The following is a 22,655-nucleotide window of genomic DNA, read 5'->3' as shown; positions in this document are numbered from 1 at the left end:
ATATTATATTCCATCTGCCACTTGCTTAACCTCTCTATAGCCATCTGTAGATACTTTATATCATCCTCAAACTTGGTTATAGTACATTCACTTTCCTCATCAAGGTCATTAATATATATTGGAAATAATTGAGGCCTCAGTACTGATTACTGTGGTACTCCACTAGTTACAAGTTGCCATCCTGAAAGAGTCTCCCTTATCCCAACTTTGTCATCTGTTAGTTTGTGAATCTCCTTTATCTTAAGCAGCCTAATATGGGGTCCTTCATTCCACCCTCCCTCCTTCCTTCTCCTTTTTCTTGACTGATTCACCACACTCCAGTGCAGTGTCCTATATGCAGAAAATACTGCTGACTGCTCCTCTGTACTGGTGAATTATTGGGAGAACAGGACTATTGCAAGTGGTGATGTTCAGTAGAGCTGCATGCCTCTGGCCAACAGCTCTCAGTGGGTGGGACTTTTGTCAAGCCTCATCACAACCTGTCCACTAAGCCTGAGTGTAACAAGATGCTGTGGACTTTTCTGAAATAAAAGACAACACTGGGCTCTCGCTGGTTTTCCAGCCAGTGGATCAAACCACTCACTGCATCCACTAATTTACCTATCCCTGTCTCACCACCCCGCCATACCCCCCTCCCTGACCGCTTTATCTGCAGCTTCCCCTACACCCACCCCCATTCCAGAAGAAGGGTTACACCCAAAATGTTGACTTCTCCACCCCCTGATGCTGTCTGGCTTGCTGTGTTCTCCCAGTTTCCTGCTTGTCTACCTTGGATTCCAGCATCTGCAGTTGTTTTGTTGCCACTAATTACTGCACTCTGGCATAAATATCTTTAATTTAGGACTGTTGTGCTTCATTAATGCAGATATCAAAAACTTCTTATTCAGATGTATAAGTAAAAGTCCATAAGTTGATTGTAATTATATAATGCTGTCAGAAATTATTGCAGACCTGTTACTTTACTGATGCTAGCATATAGCTGAGGAAACCATGGTACAGCCTTTAACTGCTGGGAAAACTCCTCATTTGTTGAATGTTATTGATCTCTATCTTTTTTGGTTCCATTTAGGATAAAAGGGAAATTGATGCTTCACTGATGTTGGGCTTGACTCTTCAAGGACTTCAGATATTTCAGGTAAGATAAGAAACTGTTTTGTATAAATTCAGCTCCTGTCCTTTCTCTTGCCTTTCACGGTTGCTAACCTGATTGAGAGCTATCCATCTGGAAAGTTGATTGTGCAAGTGTCAAATCCATTCAGTTTCTTTGAAATTTTGCCACACCGTACATGGCTGAAAATTCAATTCCTTAGCAACAGTCCTTGCCATAGGCAAAAATCACATGTTGTTAGTCATTGTATGCTACAGTATGCTCTGTAATGATAAGGGCAAAAGGCACACTCAAGTCTTAACAAAACATCATGTTCATCAAGACTGTTCTAACACATTACCAGCTTCCAATCTCACTCTGTCTCCAACTCGCTACTATACTTAATCCTACTCTGTCCCATGTACTGTACCCAGTTCCATCTCCCTTCCCAATAACCAGACGTGGCCCACATCTCCCTCCATTTCCAAAGTGCTACAAATATAGTAATAGATCTCCCAAACTGGTGTTGTATAAGTTACTGCTGCAGTGCAGTTAAATTTTGCATGTTGTCCATTGTTTGCTTTTTCAAAAGAAGTTAAAATTTAAATATCCAACCTTCATAAATTGATTTTGAATTTTATATTAGACTCCCACTTCTAAAAGAATGGATTGGGAAGATAGTTCAGTCTCCTCCAGCGCAGTTGTATTTTTCCATTATTCATTCATTGGTTATAACTATTGCTGGTTAGGTCAGCATTTGCTGTCCATTCTTAATGGTCTTTATGTAGTTGGTAGTGTCACTCCAGTGGCCCTGGACTTGGTCTCCTACACCATTCTGCTCCCTGACTCTCAGACTTGGCTGGCCCCAGCCCTAAAGCCTTGATTTTCATTGGTTCTTACTTCCTTGAACTGCTTCAAATTCAGAGCTTGCCCTCCAACCACCAAATAGATCTGAGCTCCTCCTTTAGAGTACTAACAGGTCATGGCTTTCAATAAGTCTCTCTTGGAGTCTATATTGTACTTAGTTCCTCCTCTTGCTAAATTATTAAAACTCAAAAAATTATTATAATTCAATTCATTTTCATAGCGATTTTTTGCAAAATGGTTACTACATAGCAGAAGAAAATTCGAACATTTTTAATTTTTATTTAACCTGTTTAATTTAGCAGCATTAATGTGTATTAACTGCTTCACAATTCTACTTCACTGTGGTAACAGGCTTCTCTCTCTAGTTAAATGGCTGCCGGGACCGAAATCACTGTGGCATGCTCATATTGTCTGTTGCTTCATATTATGCACAGTGTTAAATTTCAGAGATGTTTTCTGATGCAATGCCAAGGCCTTGAAACGTCAAAAGTTATGTTAGATCCTGCAACTCCTAGCTCGCTGACCAGTTGGAATGATCCCAAGTGACTATATATTTCACTATGTCAGGGTGAGACGTCTTCGTCCATTTCATGAAGGCCAGAAGCATAATTTGAGCTAAAGAGAAGACAGAATTTAAATTCAAGGATAAGTCAAGAGTGAAGAATAAACAATAAGAAGGCTTCAGAAACATAAAAACTGCTAAATTTTATGAATTTGTAAATACTTTATTTCAGATAATTTCTGCCTAATGTGTGATGCAGCCAAGTGACTAGAATATTTGCGTAAAATATCTATTCATTTGATAATGTTGATTAGCTTAGGGTAATGGACACAATGGGCCTACTTTTCTATTCTAATTTTAGTCTGCACACAAAATCTGTGCGTAGTTCAATCTATTATACCATATTACAGTACAAACCAGTGGTATGTATTAGTTATAACTAGTTTTGTTGAATTCAATTGCCAGAGCTTCATCTTACTATAAGAAGGTGGCTGAGCCAGTGGTGATAAATGCATATGAATTTTTTTTTTAATTACCCATTGATTTCAAAACAAAGTAATTTGGACATTTTGGTGCCTTGTGATCCAGATTTTAAAAAATTTAAATATGGACAATCGCACTCTAGAATGAACAAAGAACAAAGAAAATTTACAGCCCAGGAACAAGTCCTTTGGCCCTCCAAGCCTGAGCGGATCCAGATTCACTGTCTAAATCTGTCGCCCACTTCCTAAGCATCTGAATCCCTTTGCTCACCACCTACACATGCATCTGTTCAGATGCATCTCAAATGAATCTACTGTGCCTGCCTCCACCACCTCTCAATTTGTTCCAGACGCCCACTACCCTTTGTATGAAGTACTTAGCGCATGTATCCCCCTTAAACTTTCTACCTCTCACCTTGAAAGCGTGACCTCTCGTTATTGAATCCTTCACCCTGGGAAAAAGCTTGTCTCTATCCACCCTGTCTATACCCTTCATGATTTTGTAAACCTCAATCAGGTCCCCCCTCAATCTCCTTTTTTCTAATGAAAACAAACTTAACCTATTCAACCTCTAGCATCTTCCATACCAGGCAACCTCCTCGTAAACCTTCTCTGCACTCTCTCCAAAGTGTCCACATCCTTTCGGTAGTGTGGTGACCAGAACTGTACACAGTATTCTAAATGTGGCTGAACCAATGTCTTGTATAATTTTAACGTGACTTGCCAGCTCTTATACTCAATACCCGGGTTCAATTCCCGACTCAGGTGACTGACTGTGTGCGTTTGCACATTCTCCTCGTGTCTGCGTGGGTTTCCTCCGCGTGCTCCGGTTTCTTCCCATAGTCCAAAAATGTGCAGGTCAGGTGAATTGGCCATGCTAAATTGCCTGAAGTGGTAGGTAAAGGGGCAAATGTAGGGGAATGGGTGGGTTGCGCTTCGGCGGGTTGGTGTGGACTTGTTGGGCCGAAGGGCCTGTTTCCACACCGTAAGTAATCTAATCTAATCTAATCTAGTCATACCGCTTCCAATGAAGGCAAACATACTACATGCTTTCTTGACCACTTTATCCACCTGTGCAGCAACCTTCAGCATACAATGGACCTGCACTCCCAAATCTCTTTGCCTATGAACATTTCCCAATGGTCTTCCATTCATTGTATAATTTGCTCTAGAATTAGACTTGCCTAAATGCATCACCTCACATTTGTCTAGATTGAAATCCATCTGCCACTTTTTTACCCAACTGTCCAGTCTATCTATATCCTCCTGTATTCTTTGATTGTCCCTTATGCTTTCTGCTACTCCACCAACCTTGGCGTCATCTGTAAACTTGCTGAACATACCAACAGTGCCCTCTTCCAGATCGTTTATGTATATCACAAACAACAGTGGCCCCAACACTGATCCCTGTGGAACACCACTGGTCACCTTACTCCATCTCGAGAAACTCCCTTCAACTACTACCACTCTGTCTCCTGTTGCTCAACCACCTAGCTAGAACACCCTGCACACCATGTGACTTCACTTTCTCCATTAGTCTACCATGGGGAACCTTATCAAATGCCTGACTAAAGTCCATGTATATGATTTATCCTTTGAGGAATCCTTAGCATTACTGGCATATATTGTCCAGAATCCTACAGGGAAAGTTTACCTCAGCATTCCTACAACATTTTCCTTATTTTAATGAATCTTTCAATTTATGTATTTATGTATCTACAAGATCTGAACTTGCTAAAATAGCTCTTTGGTAGTTATATAAAAATGTCAAATTTAACTCTCCATAAGATTCCACAGAAGGCAAGACCAAGCTGATATGGAGCTACAATTACACTGTAATTACACAACATTTCATTTCCTTATGCAGAATAGAACATGATTACAATGCTGCTTCTTACAAACACTTTCTAGGTTTAGTTTATTCTCACGAGTAGTACAGTCATGGGAGCTAGGAAAATGAATTCTGATTTTCACTAACTAAAGTTTAAATACATTTCTTCCTCTCTCTTATGTCCCATGACAAAGGATAATTAATTGAGGGGATTTTGACAACTGAATATATTTATTTCATGACTTAATCTTTTCCAGGTTGTGGGAGAATCTAAACAATTGTTGTATGATTTTCCTTGGACCAATGTTGGCAAGCTTGTATTTGTGGTAAGTTATCAAATCCGTAACAGGACTACTTTCCCCTTTAAATTATGAGGGAGAGAATCTGTTACTTCCCAGATATTGCTTTAGCTGAAAAGGAGACAGTTGCTGTTTCATTTTAATAGAACAGAATTGTTTTCCGCGCCTTTCTTTGGGATCTTTCGAAGCTCCACAGAACAGGTTCGGAATTTGTGTTACCAGCAAACAAACAAGAACACTTCTTTCAGTTTTATTGGAAACAATTGCACAAATGACATCCTTTTTAAAAAGAAAGTGCAATGTACATTGTAAAATATCACTTTGGTTGTGCTGGAGTGAAAATATACATATGTACTTTGGAGGTGTTTTATCGAAATACTTGCACCATTTTGTGCTCATTACCATTGCTTTTGGTCAAACCTGAAGAAGTAAAATAAAATTGTATAATTAAATTATCACCCTTATTATAAAAACAGAAAATGTGTAAGGTATTTAGTAGGTATGGCAGCATCTGTGAAGAGAGAGACACACTTAATGTGTACTAGATTGAGAAATTTTCAAAGGTTCTCTTGAAAAGATTATCTCTCTTTACAAAGTACTTCCAGCATTTCGGATTTATTTTTCAAATTTCCAATGTCTGCAGAGCTCTGCTTTTGTTCACTTTTTTTAACCCTTTTCTCAGCTGACGATGAGGGTCTGCATGTTACTTACTTAAAAAGGAGTAACTCTGCTTCAGAAATGGGGAATGCATTTTGGTATTTATTCTTTGTCAGATTCATAGAGAAATGAACAACTAATATGAATAATTTGTTAACATGTTGTTGCATTCTTGCTGGTCTTTTTACTTCACTAAAATGCATAGATTATCATTGGATAAAGGCAGATAACAGAAACTATTTAGCTAATTCAGCCCATCGTTCCATACAAAAATGAAATCCATTGCCACACCATTTTATTGCCTTGTGAATGTCCCTGAGTTTTTACCTGCACTGGTAAGACCACTAATGTAACATAACATACTTTGTGCTTTATGATGTTATTCATAAACTACCTTTTACCATATGGCCCCTTCTCCTGCAGTTTATAATCTCATCGTTCCCCATGAATGTACAAACACAAAGTTGAAATGAGCTTATATTTTTGATTTAATTATACAGAAAATACTTGCAAGCAAGTTTGGCGTGTGTTTGGTTACAAAGGTTGCATATATGCTAGATTTGAAGTACATGTAATTCTAAATGTCACAGCTCAACAGGGTCAATTCAATAGCAGGCTCAAACCATGAATGTCATAAGATTAATGCGTCATTTCATGTTTTCAATGTTGAGGCTGAAATATTTGCTTGAATGAGTCTGAATTCAGAATTATTGATAATTATAACCTGTTACCTCTGCTCTAATGATCAAACCGAAGTAAATAATCGCCTCACATATAAAGGAATGCAGAATTTATAGCTTGTAGCTTAAAATTAGTGGTGACATTCTGTGGATTTAAATTCCAAGCTGCAAACTATTTGACTAATTTGACCAGCTGGCAGTTTCTGGTGCAGAAAAATCATCATCACAAAGCTGCCAGTAAAAGCACAACTGTGAAGGTTTCAAAACCTGCGTGACACTGTGATTTGAGAAAATCGCTGTTCATCTCCACACATCTGCTTCGAGTGCTGCCAAGTTTTTATTCCCACAGTCTAAAAAATAATCTCATTTTCCATATGCAATGTGAAAGATGCATGTTCGCCAGCAAGCTGAACGCATTAGACTCTTAGGAATAGCTTAACTTGAAGTTTTTTTTCTTGATGGCAGCTAATATAGATAGAAGAAACTTTTGACGTGTGCAAACCTGGGGCCAAGTTTTTAGCTCTGAAAACAAGTAAGTTTTGATGGGCTAAAGTTTGGCCCCTAGTATCAGAATGTACTGACTTTAGGATACTTCCATGAACTGACCTTGACAGATTATTTCAACTCTATTCTCTTGGACTGGAATTTTAGACAGCAGCAGCACTAATCAACATATGTTCTTTTTGCAGTGAATAGGGAGGGAATGTTGACCTCAGTCCATAGGGTGAATCATTTTACTTGTCAAATGCCTTTCATTATAGATGCTTTCGCTTAAGACTTTTTGTGCTCAGCGAGAGCAGAAATTGGGCTTTTTCTGTTGGTTATTGTATTCTGGGTTTATAAGATTTTCGCCATCTGATGTCAGCAAATGCCGTATTATTTTCATCCTGCTCACGTATATTCCAGTTGAAGCCAAACATCTGCAATGTCAACTGAAGAGTCAGAGAACAGACTAGGGTCCAGATACACCCAGTCGCTGCCTGGCCGCACTGAAGCCTGGGTACACCCAGTCACTGCCTATCCGCACTGAGGCCCGGATACACCCAGTCGCTGCCTGTCCACACTGAGGCCTGGGTACACCCAATTGCAGCTTGTCCGCACTGAGACCCGGGTACACCCAGTTGCAGCTTGTCCGCACTGAGGCCCAGTACACCCAGTTGCAGCCTGTCCGCACTGAGACCCGGGTACACCCAGTTGCAGCCTGTCCGCACTGTTAGTATCCACAGGACCTTGCGAAAGAAGAACCTCTGCCTGCCCATTACCAGATAATCCAAAAGCAAAACACGCATGCTGGGAACTGAAAAGAAAAATGACAAGTGCTGGAATATTCAGTATCATTTGAAGAGGGTAACACTGTTATTGCTTCAGATTGATGATCTTTCATGAGATTTAGAGTAAGTTGGTCCATATTTAAAAATCACACAACACCAGGTTATAGTCCAACAGGTTTATTTGGAAGCACTGGCTTTTGGAGCGCTGACAACCACCTGATAAAGGAGCAGAGCTCTGAAAGCTAGTGCTTCCAAATAAATCTGTTGGACTATAATCTGGAGTTGTGATTTTTATCTTTGTACACCCCAGTGCAACATTGATATCTCCAAATCATGGTCCATATTAGATTGCTGAAAGCAGGGAAGACCAACCAGAGGTTTTTTTTATAGAGATCTAACATCTTTGAGGCATTATGCTAAAGTACCAGCTGGTACACTCTCGCATGCTTTTTGGTCTGACTCACTGAAATTTATTGTCAGTCTACTTTTATAACCATTTTTGATCATGTCATAGGAAGCTGCCTCAAGCTATAAGTTAAGTATTTCCAAACTTTTGCAATCAGTTGATGAATTGGGTTTAAAAGAAGTCTCCCTTCAATTGATGTTCACTGATGTTCATCAAGACTTTGACAGAGGCCAATGACTATCTATTCATGAGTGTTTCAGGCCATTAAAAGTAAACATTTAACTACAAGCATGTGAGTTAACATTGAGCCCAAACTAACCTCTTCAGGATTCAAAATAATTCAAACAATCTGCTCCTTAGTTTCTTTCTTTTTCTTTTTCAAACTAATGTTTAGCTCAGTTAGAAACCTTGCACCTTTGCTCTTAATTCTTTCCCATTGGTGAGGCACCTAGCACCTTCCTTCAGAGAATGGTGGAGGTCAGAAGCTGTATGTATGAGAAATAAATGCACTGAATTTGTAAGAGTGGGTGTTAATACTCAACTGCTGAAAATGTGTTGCTGGAAAAGCGCAGCAGGTCAGGCAGCATCCAAGGAGCAGGAGAATCGACGTTTCGGGCATGAGCCCTTCTTCAGGACTGTTCATCAAGAACCGTTCATCCTGCTCCTTGGATGCTGCCTGACCTGCTGCGCTTTTCCAGCAACACATTTTCAGCTCTGATCTCCAGCATCTGCAGTCCTCACCTTCTCCGTTAATACTCAACTGTCATGCAGCAGTTCTCAAAGTATTATTATAACACGTTCAATGTAAATGGAAAGTCTTATTTTAAATTCACATGAAGTTGGCTAATGAATTGTCCACTGAAGATGTTGAACCTAAAATAGGTCAAAGCATTTGTGTGCAACAGATATTATGGCAACGATTTACTGTTAGATCCATGAGGCATAAAAAAATCTTGGCTGAAAATGTGTTGCTGGTTAAAGCACAGCAGGTCAGGCAGCATCCAAGGAATAGGAAATTCGACGTTTCGGGCAGAAGCCCTTCAGCCATTCCTGATGAAGGGCTTCTGCCCGAAACGTCGAATTTCCTATTCCTTGGATGCTGCCTGACCTGCTGTGCTTTAACCAGCAACACATTTTCAGCTGTGATCTCCAGCATCTGCAGACCTCATTTTTTACCCTTATAATAAAATCTTGCCAAACAAAGCTTTCTTGCTGCAAATTGATAGATTCCTGAAAGAGAAGTATGCCAAAATAAAGGCCAGAGTAATCACTCCCTCTCTCAGTATTTCCATTTTATATCTCAGGATAGTGTAAAATTTGATGTCTTCAGTTTTTCAACTTCCATAGGAATGATTGAATCAGATGTTCACTGCAAAGAACATTTTTTTTGGTCACCAGACACATTCAGAGCTAAATTGCCACAAATTTCCCCACAAATTATAGAGAATCTTTGGGTTCAGGTTTAAAACCATGTAGCAGGATTTGTTCTACAGTATGTTTCTCGTTTATGGTGCAGCTTTTGCCCTTTCTTTACAGGGAAAGAAGTTTGAGATTCTGCCAGATGGCTTGCCTTCAGCTAGAAAACTTATTTACTACACGGGCTGTCCTTTGCGCTCAAGGCACTTACTCCAACTACTCAGTAACAGCCATCGTCTCTATATGAACCTGCAGCCAGTCCTGCGACAAGTCAGGAAGCTGGAAGAGAACGAAGGTATTTTTGAAACCTCGAGGACTCTGCATTTGCACTGAAATCCAAATGCTTTGTTTTTGCCAAAGCTGCTGGGCTTCTCTCATTGTTTCCTCAGTTCACCCAAGGAAGTTGTGATTTATAGCATCTCCCTCCTTTTTTTCTCAAAGCCTTGGTGCTCTCTTTAGTGGCCTAAAGAAAGCTTTTCAGTAACTTGGACTCTGCATTATCAGAAATATTTTCCTGCCAACCTCTCTAAATAGCACAGCAAAGCCTGTGATATTATAGTTGGAAACTTTGATTGAAAATTAGAGGAAAAAGGAGTAATATAATTGACAGAAATAATTGTATGTATCTGTGTACAAAGATGTATTAAAATCTTACATCTGCATACCTGCATAGAATTTTTAATTCTAATTTCCACAGTTATGATGAAATGGTTCAGGTAAGCTCATTCCACTGACTGCACAAGGTGACCACTAGGTTCTGACAATTCTTTCAAAGCATTCTCCAAAGATTAGTCCTTTTCAAAAGTCCCTTCTCCGTAATTGATATTTCTAATATCAAAAACAAATTAATTCCATATTTTACAAGGAGAGGGTTACATTTGTCCATTGAACTATCGTTTGAAATTTTTAATGAAAAATCTGAATGTTTTATTTGAAGATCTTTACCCTTCTGAAAGGCTTGAAATGAATGGTAGGTATTTTGGCCTCCCCAACTCAACAGAGATGAGGGGTACAGGTGAACCTGGATCGGGGGTCCCCACACACGACAGATCCATAACGTGTGTGATACTACTGGCAGGTTTCCCATCCAGAAGCCAGCCTAACCGACCCAGTCCGGAGGTGGTATATGCAGGGGAGAAGTGGACATTAACCCTGGGGTCAGGAGGTTTGATCCACTGGTACCTGACCCAAGAAAGGGACTGTTTGCAGGGTGTTAGAGGGGGTGTCAGAGGTCAAAGATCTCAACACACCTGTAGATCAGAAGGTTACAGGGTCTGAGGTGAGAGCCTCAGATACGTGATAGAGATCAGAAGCATCAGTTAAACAGGGTATTGGAGCACTTGGGGCTGTAGTGGAGAGAGTGATTGGAAAGCTTGTGGGTTTTGTGTAGGAAATTGATCAAGCTAAATGCCAGAAGTTGATCCCAAGGCTAGCCATTAAATTTCAAATAGTGAATGAATTATTGCCTCATTTACATATGTAATAGACCACCTCATGTTGTTTTCCTGCCCTCTGTCCCAGCTCCATTAAAGTCAAAAGTGGCTACATTGCAAGTGGGTCAGAGTAGGGATTTAGAGTTTTAACACTCCCCTATCCAATAACCACCCATTTTTGGAGTTTAAAATCATCTCCTCACCTACAATTCCCCTTCATATGATGTTTTTGCTCTGAGCTCAATGAACCATAATTTTTGTAATCTACGTATACCTACATATTCAATTTTGCAGGCTCTATCATCGCTGTCTGTCAGCTAAAAAAAGAATTGTTTTTCATTAGCTTTTAGCAAAGTTTCCCAAAGAGATTTTTTTTGTAAAGTATTAGGACTAAATTGTTATAAGCCCACTGACCACCTTGATTGGATGATAAGTACACTCTTGAGTTTATCATTGTCTATACTTTAGATTTAGATTACTTTAGATTACTTACAGTGTGGAAACAGGCCCTTCGGCCCAACAAGTCCACACCGACCCCCGAAGCGCAACCCACCCATACCCCTACATTTACCCCTTACTTAACTCTACGGGCAATTTAGCATAGCCAATTCACCTGACCCTCACATCTTTGGACTGTGGGAGGAAACCGGAGCACCCGGAGGAAACCCACACAAACACGGGGAGAACGTGCAAACTCCACACAGTCAGTCGCCTAAGTCGGGAATTGAACCCGGGTCTCAGGCGCTGTGAGGCAGCAGTGCTAACCACTGTGCCACCGTGCCGCCCACTGCGTGGGTTTCCTCCGGGTGCTCCGGTTTCCTCCCACAGTCCAAAGATGTGCGGGTCAGGTGAATTGGCCATGCTAAATTGCCCGTAGTGTTAGGTATGGGGTAAATGTAGGGGTATGGGTGGGTTGCGTTTCGGCAGGTCGGTGTGGGCTTGTTGGGCCGAAGGGCCTGTTTCCACACTGTAAGTAATCTAATCTAATCTAATCTATACAATCTAGTGCTAAGGTCAGTTGCTTGGATGTTGACAGAATAAATGTCAGTGCATTCAATTTTCTTTTTGCATATATTTTCCAGTATAATACACCAGTTTTAAAAAAAAATCTCTCTCTATTTTTCCTGAAGAAAAAAAGCAGTATAGAGAATCTTATATCAGCGACACAATGGAATTGGATATTGAGCAATTGGAGAAGCGATCGCGAGCCAGTGGCAGCAGCGCAGGCAGCATGAAGCATAAACGTCTTTCCAGGCATTCCACAGCCAGCCACAGCAGCTCCCACACTTCAGGCATTGAGGCAGACACCAAACAAAGGGACCTTGGACCAGAGGACAGTTTCAGTGGAAACATCCTTCATAGGAAACTCAAATCCTGCAACTCAATGACCAGCCACGGGAGCTCTCACACCTCAGGCATTGAAAGCGGTGGGAAAGACAGAATAGAGGATGACTCACAGGATGATGGTAATCCAACTGGATAGTGCTGCAAGCTACCATTGCATCCGCTTCATTTACTTGTTATTACTGTCATAAAGCCTAACAAAGTCATCACAAAAAAACATTGATTAACAAGTAGAATAAGACAACAGACATAAAGGCTTCTTTGCATGCTAAGCATTTTGGTCTGAGAATGGAAGCAATAAGAATTTCCAATGGTTTGCGTTTTGTAAAATTCTTACATAACATGAGTGTTGTGACTTTTTCAGTTCTGGTAACAGAGCACATCTGAAAGTGAGTGTAATCCAGGAAAGAACACCTTTTTGCTTGATTGCTCCTTGAACAAACTATGGAACTAGTGACTTTACTGATCAAGGCTGAGCTGCAGATATTTTCCCTGAAATGTTTTCATTTCTTAAAGGAATAGGGGGAAGGAGCTGAAAGATGGACTCAGCCTTCAATGCATTCCTCCCATTGGATATAATGGGGTGGTGGAGGGTCAGAGGGGCATTATTAGAGTGGACATTTGATGACTGTTTCCCATCAAAAGCCATTTCTGATTTTAGTATTCTTTGCAACAATTTTTTTTCAAAAGAATAAATTTGTAAATATTTTGTAACACTCTTGTGTGGTATAAAGAATTGCTGTCAAAACACAGTATGATAGACCTCCCACTGCAGATACTTACAGGCTGATAAAAACTGAAACAAAGCTGACCAGAAGTGTAGGTTGCTGATTGAATGTATTTTTTTTTTAAAATGGTAGATTCATTGTATCGTTATTTATAGCTCATTATTTATAGTAGGGAGACTGCTCAATGATGGAGCTTGAAGTGAAGTGGAAAAAAAATGTGGCCACCTAAGTAACTGAATGAAGGGACAAAAGTTCTTTAATGCTTTGAAAAGGCTACAAGATCAGTTCATGTTAACATTTGCCAAGGCTTGAGCAGGACAGTCCCAGAAAAAAAAGTGAAATGAAATCCAACGCTCAAGCACTATTCAGAGACATGTAGCAGAGTTTCTGACTCAGTTTGACACAGTGGTCCTTGAGATGGTGCAAAGTGGGTGGTGTATTTTGAATGATGGGCTATCAGTCTGATAGTTCAACACTTCAGCATGCCAAAAAGGTGAATGCAGGTGTGAGGACTTCGCTAACTGGTGACTGTATGGTTGTGCCATCCTTGCCATCCATACTGGCTGTAAGTGTCCTTGCAGCAAATGATTATCTGTTTACCTTGAGAATATGAAGACACTTACCCATTGTCATAGCTAGGTAAGAGTTCCAGCATGTGTGATCACACATCATGCATGGCTAATTATGCTTGAGCTGGCTATTGCCCTCCTTAAAATAAATTGCTATTCAAAAGCTAAAATACTAGATATTGCTGAAATAACTCCACAGAGACCAGTATCCTATCACCAAGACACTCTGCTCCTATCTGTGAGCTAGGGCTCTCTGATTGGACCAGATTAACAGCCCTAATCAAGGATCTCATATTCTATGACATCCACCTGGCTAACCTCATTACAATCACTATAATTGCCATTAGAAGCACTCTATATACTATATTTGTGTTAGATATACTGTTGTGTTCTACCCTGAGAATTGGGGTCCCTGCATACATAGGTTATCTGCTACAGTGAGGCCTGTGTAGTTGTGTGGAAGTCAGAATATTCACATGTACAAGGAACACATTGGAATACAGCCTGACTGTCCGTTGATCGTCATATTTTCAAAAATGTCCCACATGAAAGAGGATTCTCTTCAGGAAACCCATTATGTCATTAATGTGTCAGCATTAGTCAGTCATAGTACTCACCTCGGAGTCCAAGCAGTGACTTTAGAGACTTGAACATTAACATCAAAGAAGATGTCTCTGTGTCCTGACCTCCCATTTATCTATCACCTATCCTTACATAATTGTCTTGCCATTTATCTCAGTGCTGTGTGTTAATTGTTTGGAAATTCACTAGCCATCAATACTAGAAGTGCAATTCCAGTGGTGTTAGTTGACTGTAATTTATCTTTTGGATGCTATGAGGTTATAAAACATCCTATATGAATGCAAGTTCCTTCTTTTTTAACTCTTAATGGGGTTATAGCAATAAAAGGACAAATAAACAATTCTTGAAAAACCGGGGAGTCAATAAGAAAAGAGAGGGCAGCTAGGTTTAAAACTGTGATCTGAATTTTCCTTTGTGTTTTTAACAGATTTTATTTCTAACTTGCATTTATTTAATGCTTTCAATGTGAAGAATATTCCAATATGCTTCAGAAATAGTTGCAGAGAAAATGGGTGTCAAGTTTGGAACGAAAAGGAAGATTTACTTCACTATTCGATTGTACTCCAGGCTGAATTTACATTTGTCACTCTTCCTAAACCTCAACTGATTCATAGTTCTTCAATATATATCCTAATCTACACCTCAGTCCTGACCTTCCTTTGCTTCAGTTACATTGATGCCTGCTCCCTCAAAATTGAAGTTCTCATTTTGAGTTTCATGGCTTTGCCCATAACTTTCTGTAGAATTCCTTCAGCATTGCAACTCTGAGTATTTTATATTCTTCCAACTTAGTCTCTGATGCAGTCCTCAATTTTCTTCATTCCACAAATGACTGGTTTTTCTTTGCCCATCTAGGTTCAAAGCTGCAAAATTCACTCCCATACATCTCCCTGCATGTATGTGTCTCACTCTTTCTGTTTCTCTGTGTCTTTCTCACTCTTTCCCATGTTGTATGACCCTCCTTGAAGCTTCACTGTTTTGATCATGCATTTACACGTCCTGCCTAATATCTCTTTTCTGTGGCTTTGCATGATTTGTTTTTCTGATTGTGCTGTCTTGAAGCCTGTTGGAATTGCTGTTTGAGGTGTTATATAAATGCAATCTGTTGATGCTGAGAGAACGGTTTTGGAGTATTCACGCCATAATGCATGCTTCACGATCCATGGCAACTCGATCACCGTTGGAACACAGGACAGGGCTCTAGCCAGTGGCATCATAGAGATTTCCCAGGCAAGCGATGCGATCTCACAAACTCTATTTTGAGATTCTAACCACCTTGGCAATTCGAATTAGGCGCTGTATAATTTCTCTCTTTCTTTCTCTCTCTCTCTCTTTATCTCTATCTCTCTTTATCTCTGTCGCTATCTCCCTCTCTATCTCTATCTACCTCTCTATCTCTATCTCCCTCTCTGTCTCTCTATCTATCTATCTATCTATCTATCTATCCCTCTCTCTCTCTCTCTCCTTAAAACATATTTTCCTTATTAGTATCCTTTGGTTTTCCTCCCTTTACTCTCTCAATCTGGGCTGTATCCAGCATTTGGGACCTTGGACTTTCCACCTACATTATTCAATAACATAATCTTTATCATGTCTCACTTTCAGGCTGATCTTTCAGACAAAACTTTGAAAGACTACATTAGATTACTTTAAGAAAATTTAAAACAAATATTAATTAGTCAAGGGTTCCAGTTTCTAAGAATAATGAATGTCTAACCCCTATAAAATCCAAACCTCTTGGATTGGGGATTGTGTAAAAATTTCAATCCTGAGCTCAACTTGCCTTCAAGTCACCTGCTTCCTGATTTAATGGAGGCAGAACAAGAGCTCAACAGGAGACAGATTGGCCATTTGAATATAATGAGAGTGGCAGCTCTGAATAAACTTGTTTTTCACGTTTAATACTAGCTGGGTTTCCTAGGTCTCAAACACCTGGAGGCTACAGCAATGGAGGCACAGAAATGCTTTCCTTTAGTGTCACAAGTCTGTTCTTGTCTTGGAAGTATTATCCCCCTCACCCTCTCCTCTCACCTCCCCACCACTGGCTAATATCAGGGATTGGAACCTGTCAGTGGAGTCCCTGCCAAGGGCTGTGGCCTGTTCCGGTGTGCTCCTCCAATGACTCATGGAAGCCAAGCCTGTCAATCAGGTAGAAATCTTGGCACATATAGACACCATGAAGTTTTATCAGAACAGATCAAACCTGTCTCTATTTGCACTGGAAATAGTGTATTAGTTTTGTAATGAATGTACTGCAAACTTGTGGTGAACCTATTGAAGGGTTTGGTAGTGTTGAGTAAAACTATAAAATATCTAAAAGAATAAGAAACCTTAGGTAAACAGCCCACACCATTTCACAACACTGGGTCACACAACTGGGAAAATAAAGATTAAGGATACAAATCTAAAGCAAGTCAATGTGATTTGGACTACTTTACCAAATCAAATGAAGAAATCCCTCAACCAATTTGATTTTATATTTCCAGAACATCAAGCCTATTGTGTTTTCTTATTATTTAGCTAATTTGACTTCAATTATCTTTCATCAGACGATGAACTGCTAAAATGAATTACTATTTGCAAAGAAATACTTCATTTGCTCATAACTTGCTCTGTATAGCTATCTTGTTCTGTTAGCTTGATATATTTGAAAATATAGCTGTCGATAAAGTTCATCGCATTTAAGTATATAATCTATCTCTTTATGGGATAATCTGAGACATGTCTTTTCAAGTCTGAAGATGTCAACTGAGTCAAGGTTTAGTTCCAAATTATAATCTGCAAATAACTCAAAAACTGCAAAGATTCTTTTGTCATACTTCTATCAGCTGCTGTTTTCTATAATATTTGAAGAAATTGTCAAATGCTTTAGAAGATGTACAATACTATAGTGCACACCATTGCAACAGAATACAACTCTTTACAAAGTAAATCAGTAGAATAAAGTTATAACCTATTAATCTGATCAATAGCCAAGAGTTGTAGGACCCAGACAGCAACGGTTCTGTACATGGTTTCTTAGTCAGGTAGACTCCGTGATGTGACAAATGGATGTTAAAAGGACAAAGAGAAGTTTTAAAATTGTTATTAACAAGAATTATTAATTAACCATTCTCCCAATCTATTACAAAAATGAACCATCCCTAATAATAAGAGGCACAAGCAATGTTACTTCAAGTAAACATAGATCATTTATTTCGGTTAAGCTTGGAATTTTCATTTTCAGTTTGAGTCGGGAGCTTAGGAGGGATGGCTTGTCATTGATGGCACAGGACTGGATCACCATAACTGGCCTTTGTTGAGAAAAATGCTTCTTATTTTCTCAATTATACAGAAATTATAAGGTTACAAAATATGAGATGCAAAATCTATTTGAGCTAAGTGTATTGTTTTTATCCTAGAAATAGAAATGCTGGTTGATGATCCCAAGGACTTGGAGCAAGTGCATGATCTGGCCCCAGAAGTCAATCCCGACATGTGTATTCACATCACTGAGGAGATGCTGATGTCAAGGCAGCTGAATGGACATGCAGGTGAGCAGATCTGAGAGTGTCTTCCAAGATGTTTTGAAACAATATAGGTGATCTTGTTCTGTATAGATTCTCGCAAATGAGAAATGTCATTTGTTTGAAAATGTACTAAGAACAGGCACAAGTTAAAATGAGAGTCTACAATCTATAATATTAATTGGAATGCAAAAAACAATTAGGCTTGAAGTTCCTTGGTATATTCCAGCAGAGTTGGGTTCTACAAGACAGCGGCTCCTTTTTGACACAATGTAAATTCCACCAGGAATTCCCCTGCACCCTTATAAGAGAAAGGGTGACCTAAAAATTGTTCCCAGACCAACATATACTGTGGTACAGGAGGTGTCTGTGGGACTTTCAATAACCATTCTTAACATAGAAATAATCCCCATGCAATTAATTCTTCCTCAAACTGAAGAATAATTGGAAACATAATTACTCTTTAAGCAGAGTGTGCCACCTACAACCACTTGCCCTTCTTCTCTGCTTAGACAATGACAAAGAACTAGTGTGGAGTGGGCACCAATGTGGTGCCATGTGTGGCACAGGTTCTTGATTCCTATGTGTTAAGGACTTTGGTTGAGATCAGTCCCTGGACAGACTGGCAGGTGGATGGCAAAGCCCCCATGCTTTGAAGAATTGCTAGGCTAATGCACTTCAGTGTTCTCTCAAATGCTTAGATTTTCCTAAGATTGTGGTTTTGGAGTAGACTATCCCAGTTATATGTGATGAGGAAAGACATTGGCTAATAGGGAAATTTAAATCAGTTTTTTGTTTACGGGAAGCCTGCCTGGATATTTTGGCTTATCATGCCGGAGAACTGATTGGGATTAATGCTAAGCCTAGCTGCCCCTGTTTTCTTCACAGTTTGGTGCTCACAATGTGCTCTCCTCTACATTGGAGAAACGAAGCACAGACTGGGTGACAGTTTGCAGAACACCTACGTTCTGTCTGGGGCTAAAAAGGATCCTGAGCTTCCAGTTGCCTGCCACTTTAACTAAGATGTTTCTCATAAGATTTTTATTTTCCTAGTTCTGCTTTTCCAGATGGTGATAGAACAGCTAGGTAAAAAATGTTAATATTTCAGATAAAGTCTTGATCAGAATGGTTCTTGATGTGTGATGTTAATTTTTTTTATTGCCAAAGATGCTCACGACTTGCTGAGTTTTTCAGTATTTTAATCCATAGTAATTACTTTAGTATTGAAGATTTTAAAACAATGTGTACATTTAAAAATACATCAACTGCACGAGAAGTGTTTTAAACTTTTGATGGCACCATTTTTCAAAATGACTATGACACTGTGCTGTTGACTTAAGATTAATCCGAGCCAATACCATCCTTTGGTCTAAAGTGTTACCTTCTATGTCTCACTTGGGAAGTAAATTTCCTGGCACCATTTAAAGACAAACTGTTCTCCTGGTTTGTTAGCGAGCAATATTACTCATAACAAATGGCATCAAAAAAACAAGACCATTTGCTCATTTGACTCACTGCTGTTTCTAACATCACCGCTGGATATGACTGACTGGACTTGTTGCACTTCAGACTACTTAATTACAGAAGTGACTTGGGAAATTACAAAGTGATCAGATTTGATAGAAACAGAAGTGTTTAAAAAAATTTTATGGTGATCTTGGATGTCAAAAATGTACAAATATTTACTTTGTTTCCTGCAAGTAAATTAGTGCAGGAGAAAAGCTTGGTGAGGAGGAGGAGGAGAGACAGATTCGATAACATCTATGTTCAGACATGGGAACTGTGATGTGCTTCCACTCTTTTTGAAGCAGGCAGCACATAAGCTTTTAGAAGCCTGAGCATCCAGATAACTGTAGAGTGCAGCTCAGTGCAGAATGGACTGCTGACTGGCTACAGAGGTTAAATAGTGTGCACAGTTAACATAATGCTTGGATACCTGAAAGCACAGCTCTGCACCTACCATAGGAGATACTGCAACAATGTCTGGAAGACTTAGATTCATAGAAGTTTACAGCATGGAAACAGGCCCTTCAGCCCAACTTGTCAACGCCACACAGTTTTCACAATTAATCTAGTTTCATTTCATCCGTATCCCTCCATACCTATTACAACTATGTATCTGTCGAAATGTTTTTTTAATGACAAAACTGGACTTGCTTCCACAATCCAATCCAGTCACTCTATTGAAAACATTACCTCTTTTGTATCTATCCCCTCATCTTAAAGGAGGAGAAAGCGAGGACTGCAGATGCTGGAGAGCAGAGTCGAATAGTGTGGGCTGAAAAGCACAGCAAGTCAGGCAGCATCCGAGGAGCAGGAGAGTTGATGTTTCAAGCATAAGCCCTCCATCAGGAAGAAGCCCTCCACCTTAAACTTGTACCATCTAGTTTTAGACTCCCTTACAGTGGGGAAAAAGCTGTTGGCTATCTGCCTTATCTATGCCTCTTATGATTTCATAGGTCCTTATATGGTCACTCCTCCTTTGTTCAAGTGAAAAATGTCCCAGCCTATTCAGCCTCTACTTATAACTCAACAGGATAAGTACAGAAATTTAAATGGAGTGACAGGCAAGGGTGGAGGCTCTTCGATGTGATGTGGGAGATGAGTGCTTTGGATAAAAGAAAGATGTCACATGTTCACTGTGGGGTCAGAAAGTCCTCAAGACCAGCCCTGAGAAGCAACTGGGTGCGGGTGGCTAGGGACATCATCTCCATCGACTGGCTGTAATACCACAACACGTTCAATGACCTGGCATGGGCAGTAAAAGGCAATAACTTCAGATCTTTACACACATCTCCTACCCATCATTTCCATGCTGAATGCGTCATATCTGTATCACTCACTTAAAAACGTTCAGGACTTTTGCCTAACATTCAGATCTTTCACCTCATCCTCACCTATATGCCTCTGCCACTCTGAATCGCAAATCTTGCAGTTTCCATGTATCTCCTGTATTCAGCTGTAGGTGAGCCAAACACATTGTAACACATTCCTGATGAAGAGCTTATGCTCAACGTCAACTCTCCTAGCTCCTCAGATGCTGCCTGACCAGCTGTGCTTTTCCAGCGCCACACGTTTTGACACACTGACAAAGGTCACTCTCTTTTGCAGGCCAGGACAGCCCATAACCCCAGGTAGCAGTTGGGAATCCACATGGGATAGTTGTGTCTTTATCTGAAACAAAATCCGAAAACGCTGGAAAAACTCAGCATGTGCAGACAGAAAGCAGTTTTAATGTTTCTGGTCCAGTGACCCTTCTTCAGAACTGACCCGCTGAAATTTTCCAGCAAGTTCTGTTTTTGTTTCTGATTTCCAGCATCTGCAGCTCTTTGGGTTTTTTTTTGCTTATCGTCCTGAGGACTGTTGTTGAAGACACTATAGTCCTGTATCATGGAGCTAACTGTTACTGAGGCCAATTTATCCTGAGTACGTTCAGGATGAAGGTGTGCTCCTGCCATGAGTCCAATCTCAAATCCTCAGCATAGACTCATCATGAAAAGTAAGAGCTGCACCAGGACAAGGACTGTCACATGATAAGTACCTCCTCAAATAGTGTCATAGTGTGAATTTTATAAGGATGTATAGAGTTGGGATCGGCATGTTGTGAAACACTATGTGAGTGGACTATGGACGGGGCAGGTGGGAAGGGTGGTCTGTGTGCCCACTCACTGGAGGAAAGGTTGCAGACAGGTTCTGGAGAGTATTCTGGTGGGGACTCCACTGGGGTATTACAGATATGGCTATCAATGATGCTTGCTGCGTTGACATGACTTTTACACAATCTCATTTCATCAATAAAAAGCATGGACATTGTATAGATATCAGAGCCCATCATTTCCAGTATGGAAGTTGTGGTCAGCCCCGTGGCAACATGAGTGGGCAAAGCCATGGTGTAGTACCTGATGGCTGCTGACTTGGCTTCCATTGCAGTGGTCTCTATGGGAAGTGAGTGGAGGCTCAGACTGAGCTCATAGAGTCATAGAGATGTACAACATAGAAACAGACTAATCGGTCCAACCCGTCCATGCCGACTAGATATCCCAACCCAATCTAATTCCACCTGCCAGCACCTGGCCCATATCCCTCCAAACCCTTCCTATTCATATACCCTTCCAAATGCCTCTTAAATGTTGCAATTGTACCAGCCTCAAAATCAACATTTATTGCAGTGGGAGGTTCCCAGAGGGACTTGTCCCTTTTAGATGATAACTAGGTTGCTATCTTGGGGCAGTGTCAGTGATTCAGAAACCTTTATATCCTCTGTCTCAGGCTGACAACCTTCATACTTGCCCTATTACTGCTCTGCTTCTGCCTTTGCTGTTGCCTCTCTGGAATCCCAGGACACTGCCACACCCACACCAAGACAATGCATCTGAGCCTGGGCCCATAGTACCCAGAGATGCTCGAAGAGGTTATTAAGATTGAGCTGCCTTTCCCCCTGAATGAAGGCCAGCAGCATCCATCAACCATGCTGCAGTAATTAAGATAGTCTGTAGAAGTGAAAGAAAGGAAACTGAATGGCATGCACTAAGAGCATGCACAAGGGTTGAACACTTAAGCTTAGTATATGTGATTGAAAGTGTTGGGAAATTGCTGTGGAATGTGGGAGCTGGTGTGGCTGAGAATGAGTGGGGGAAGATATTGTATTCAGTAGTGAAAGAGGGGAGAGTATGAGCCTCGGTGGGAGGTAGGTGCAGGAGCTGAGGTAGGGTGAGTTTGAGGTAGCAGAGAGAAGATGGTGGTACATTCCCATTGGCCGCCTTCCTGCATTGTTGAGTGCTCATCCAGACTGTAGATGCTGCACCACCTGAGTAGCAACCTCAAGCCAGGTTGGTAGGGCTTGGTATCATGGTCATCTCTGCTGGTCCTCTAGAAGACTATGTCCCTCCTCTGTGCCACACTGTCCACTGGGACGGCCACGTCCCTGCCCACAAAACAAAGCACCAATTTGTCTTATCTGCCATGCCTCAGCAAAGGTCTACAACTGTGCTGGAC

General features: G+C 40.4%; 1 protein-coding gene across 3 annotated transcripts in view; it reads left to right on the top strand.

Annotated features, from left to right (window-relative positions):
- frmd6 (FERM domain containing 6) overlaps positions 1 to 22,655 on the top strand; it is a 131,188-nt gene that overhangs the window by 98,708 nt on the left and 9,825 nt on the right. For all 3 annotated transcript variants that reach the window (XM_060829180.1, XM_060829181.1, XM_060829182.1), the window contains 5 exons: positions 1,070 to 1,135; positions 5,027 to 5,095; positions 9,619 to 9,793; positions 12,062 to 12,397; positions 17,556 to 17,687. In XM_060829180.1, the coding sequence (XP_060685163.1) occupies positions 1,070 to 1,135; positions 5,027 to 5,095; positions 9,619 to 9,793; positions 12,062 to 12,397; positions 17,556 to 17,687 (778 nt within the window). The remainder of the gene's footprint in view (positions 1 to 1,069; positions 1,136 to 5,026; positions 5,096 to 9,618; positions 9,794 to 12,061; positions 12,398 to 17,555; positions 17,688 to 22,655) is intronic.

The sequence above is a fragment of the Hemiscyllium ocellatum genome, chromosome 8 (assembly GCF_020745735.1).
Source record: "Hemiscyllium ocellatum isolate sHemOce1 chromosome 8, sHemOce1.pat.X.cur, whole genome shotgun sequence".
Classification (NCBI taxonomy): domain Eukaryota; kingdom Metazoa; phylum Chordata; class Chondrichthyes; order Orectolobiformes; family Hemiscylliidae; genus Hemiscyllium; species Hemiscyllium ocellatum.
This window is presented reverse-complemented; position numbering and strand designations above follow the sequence as displayed.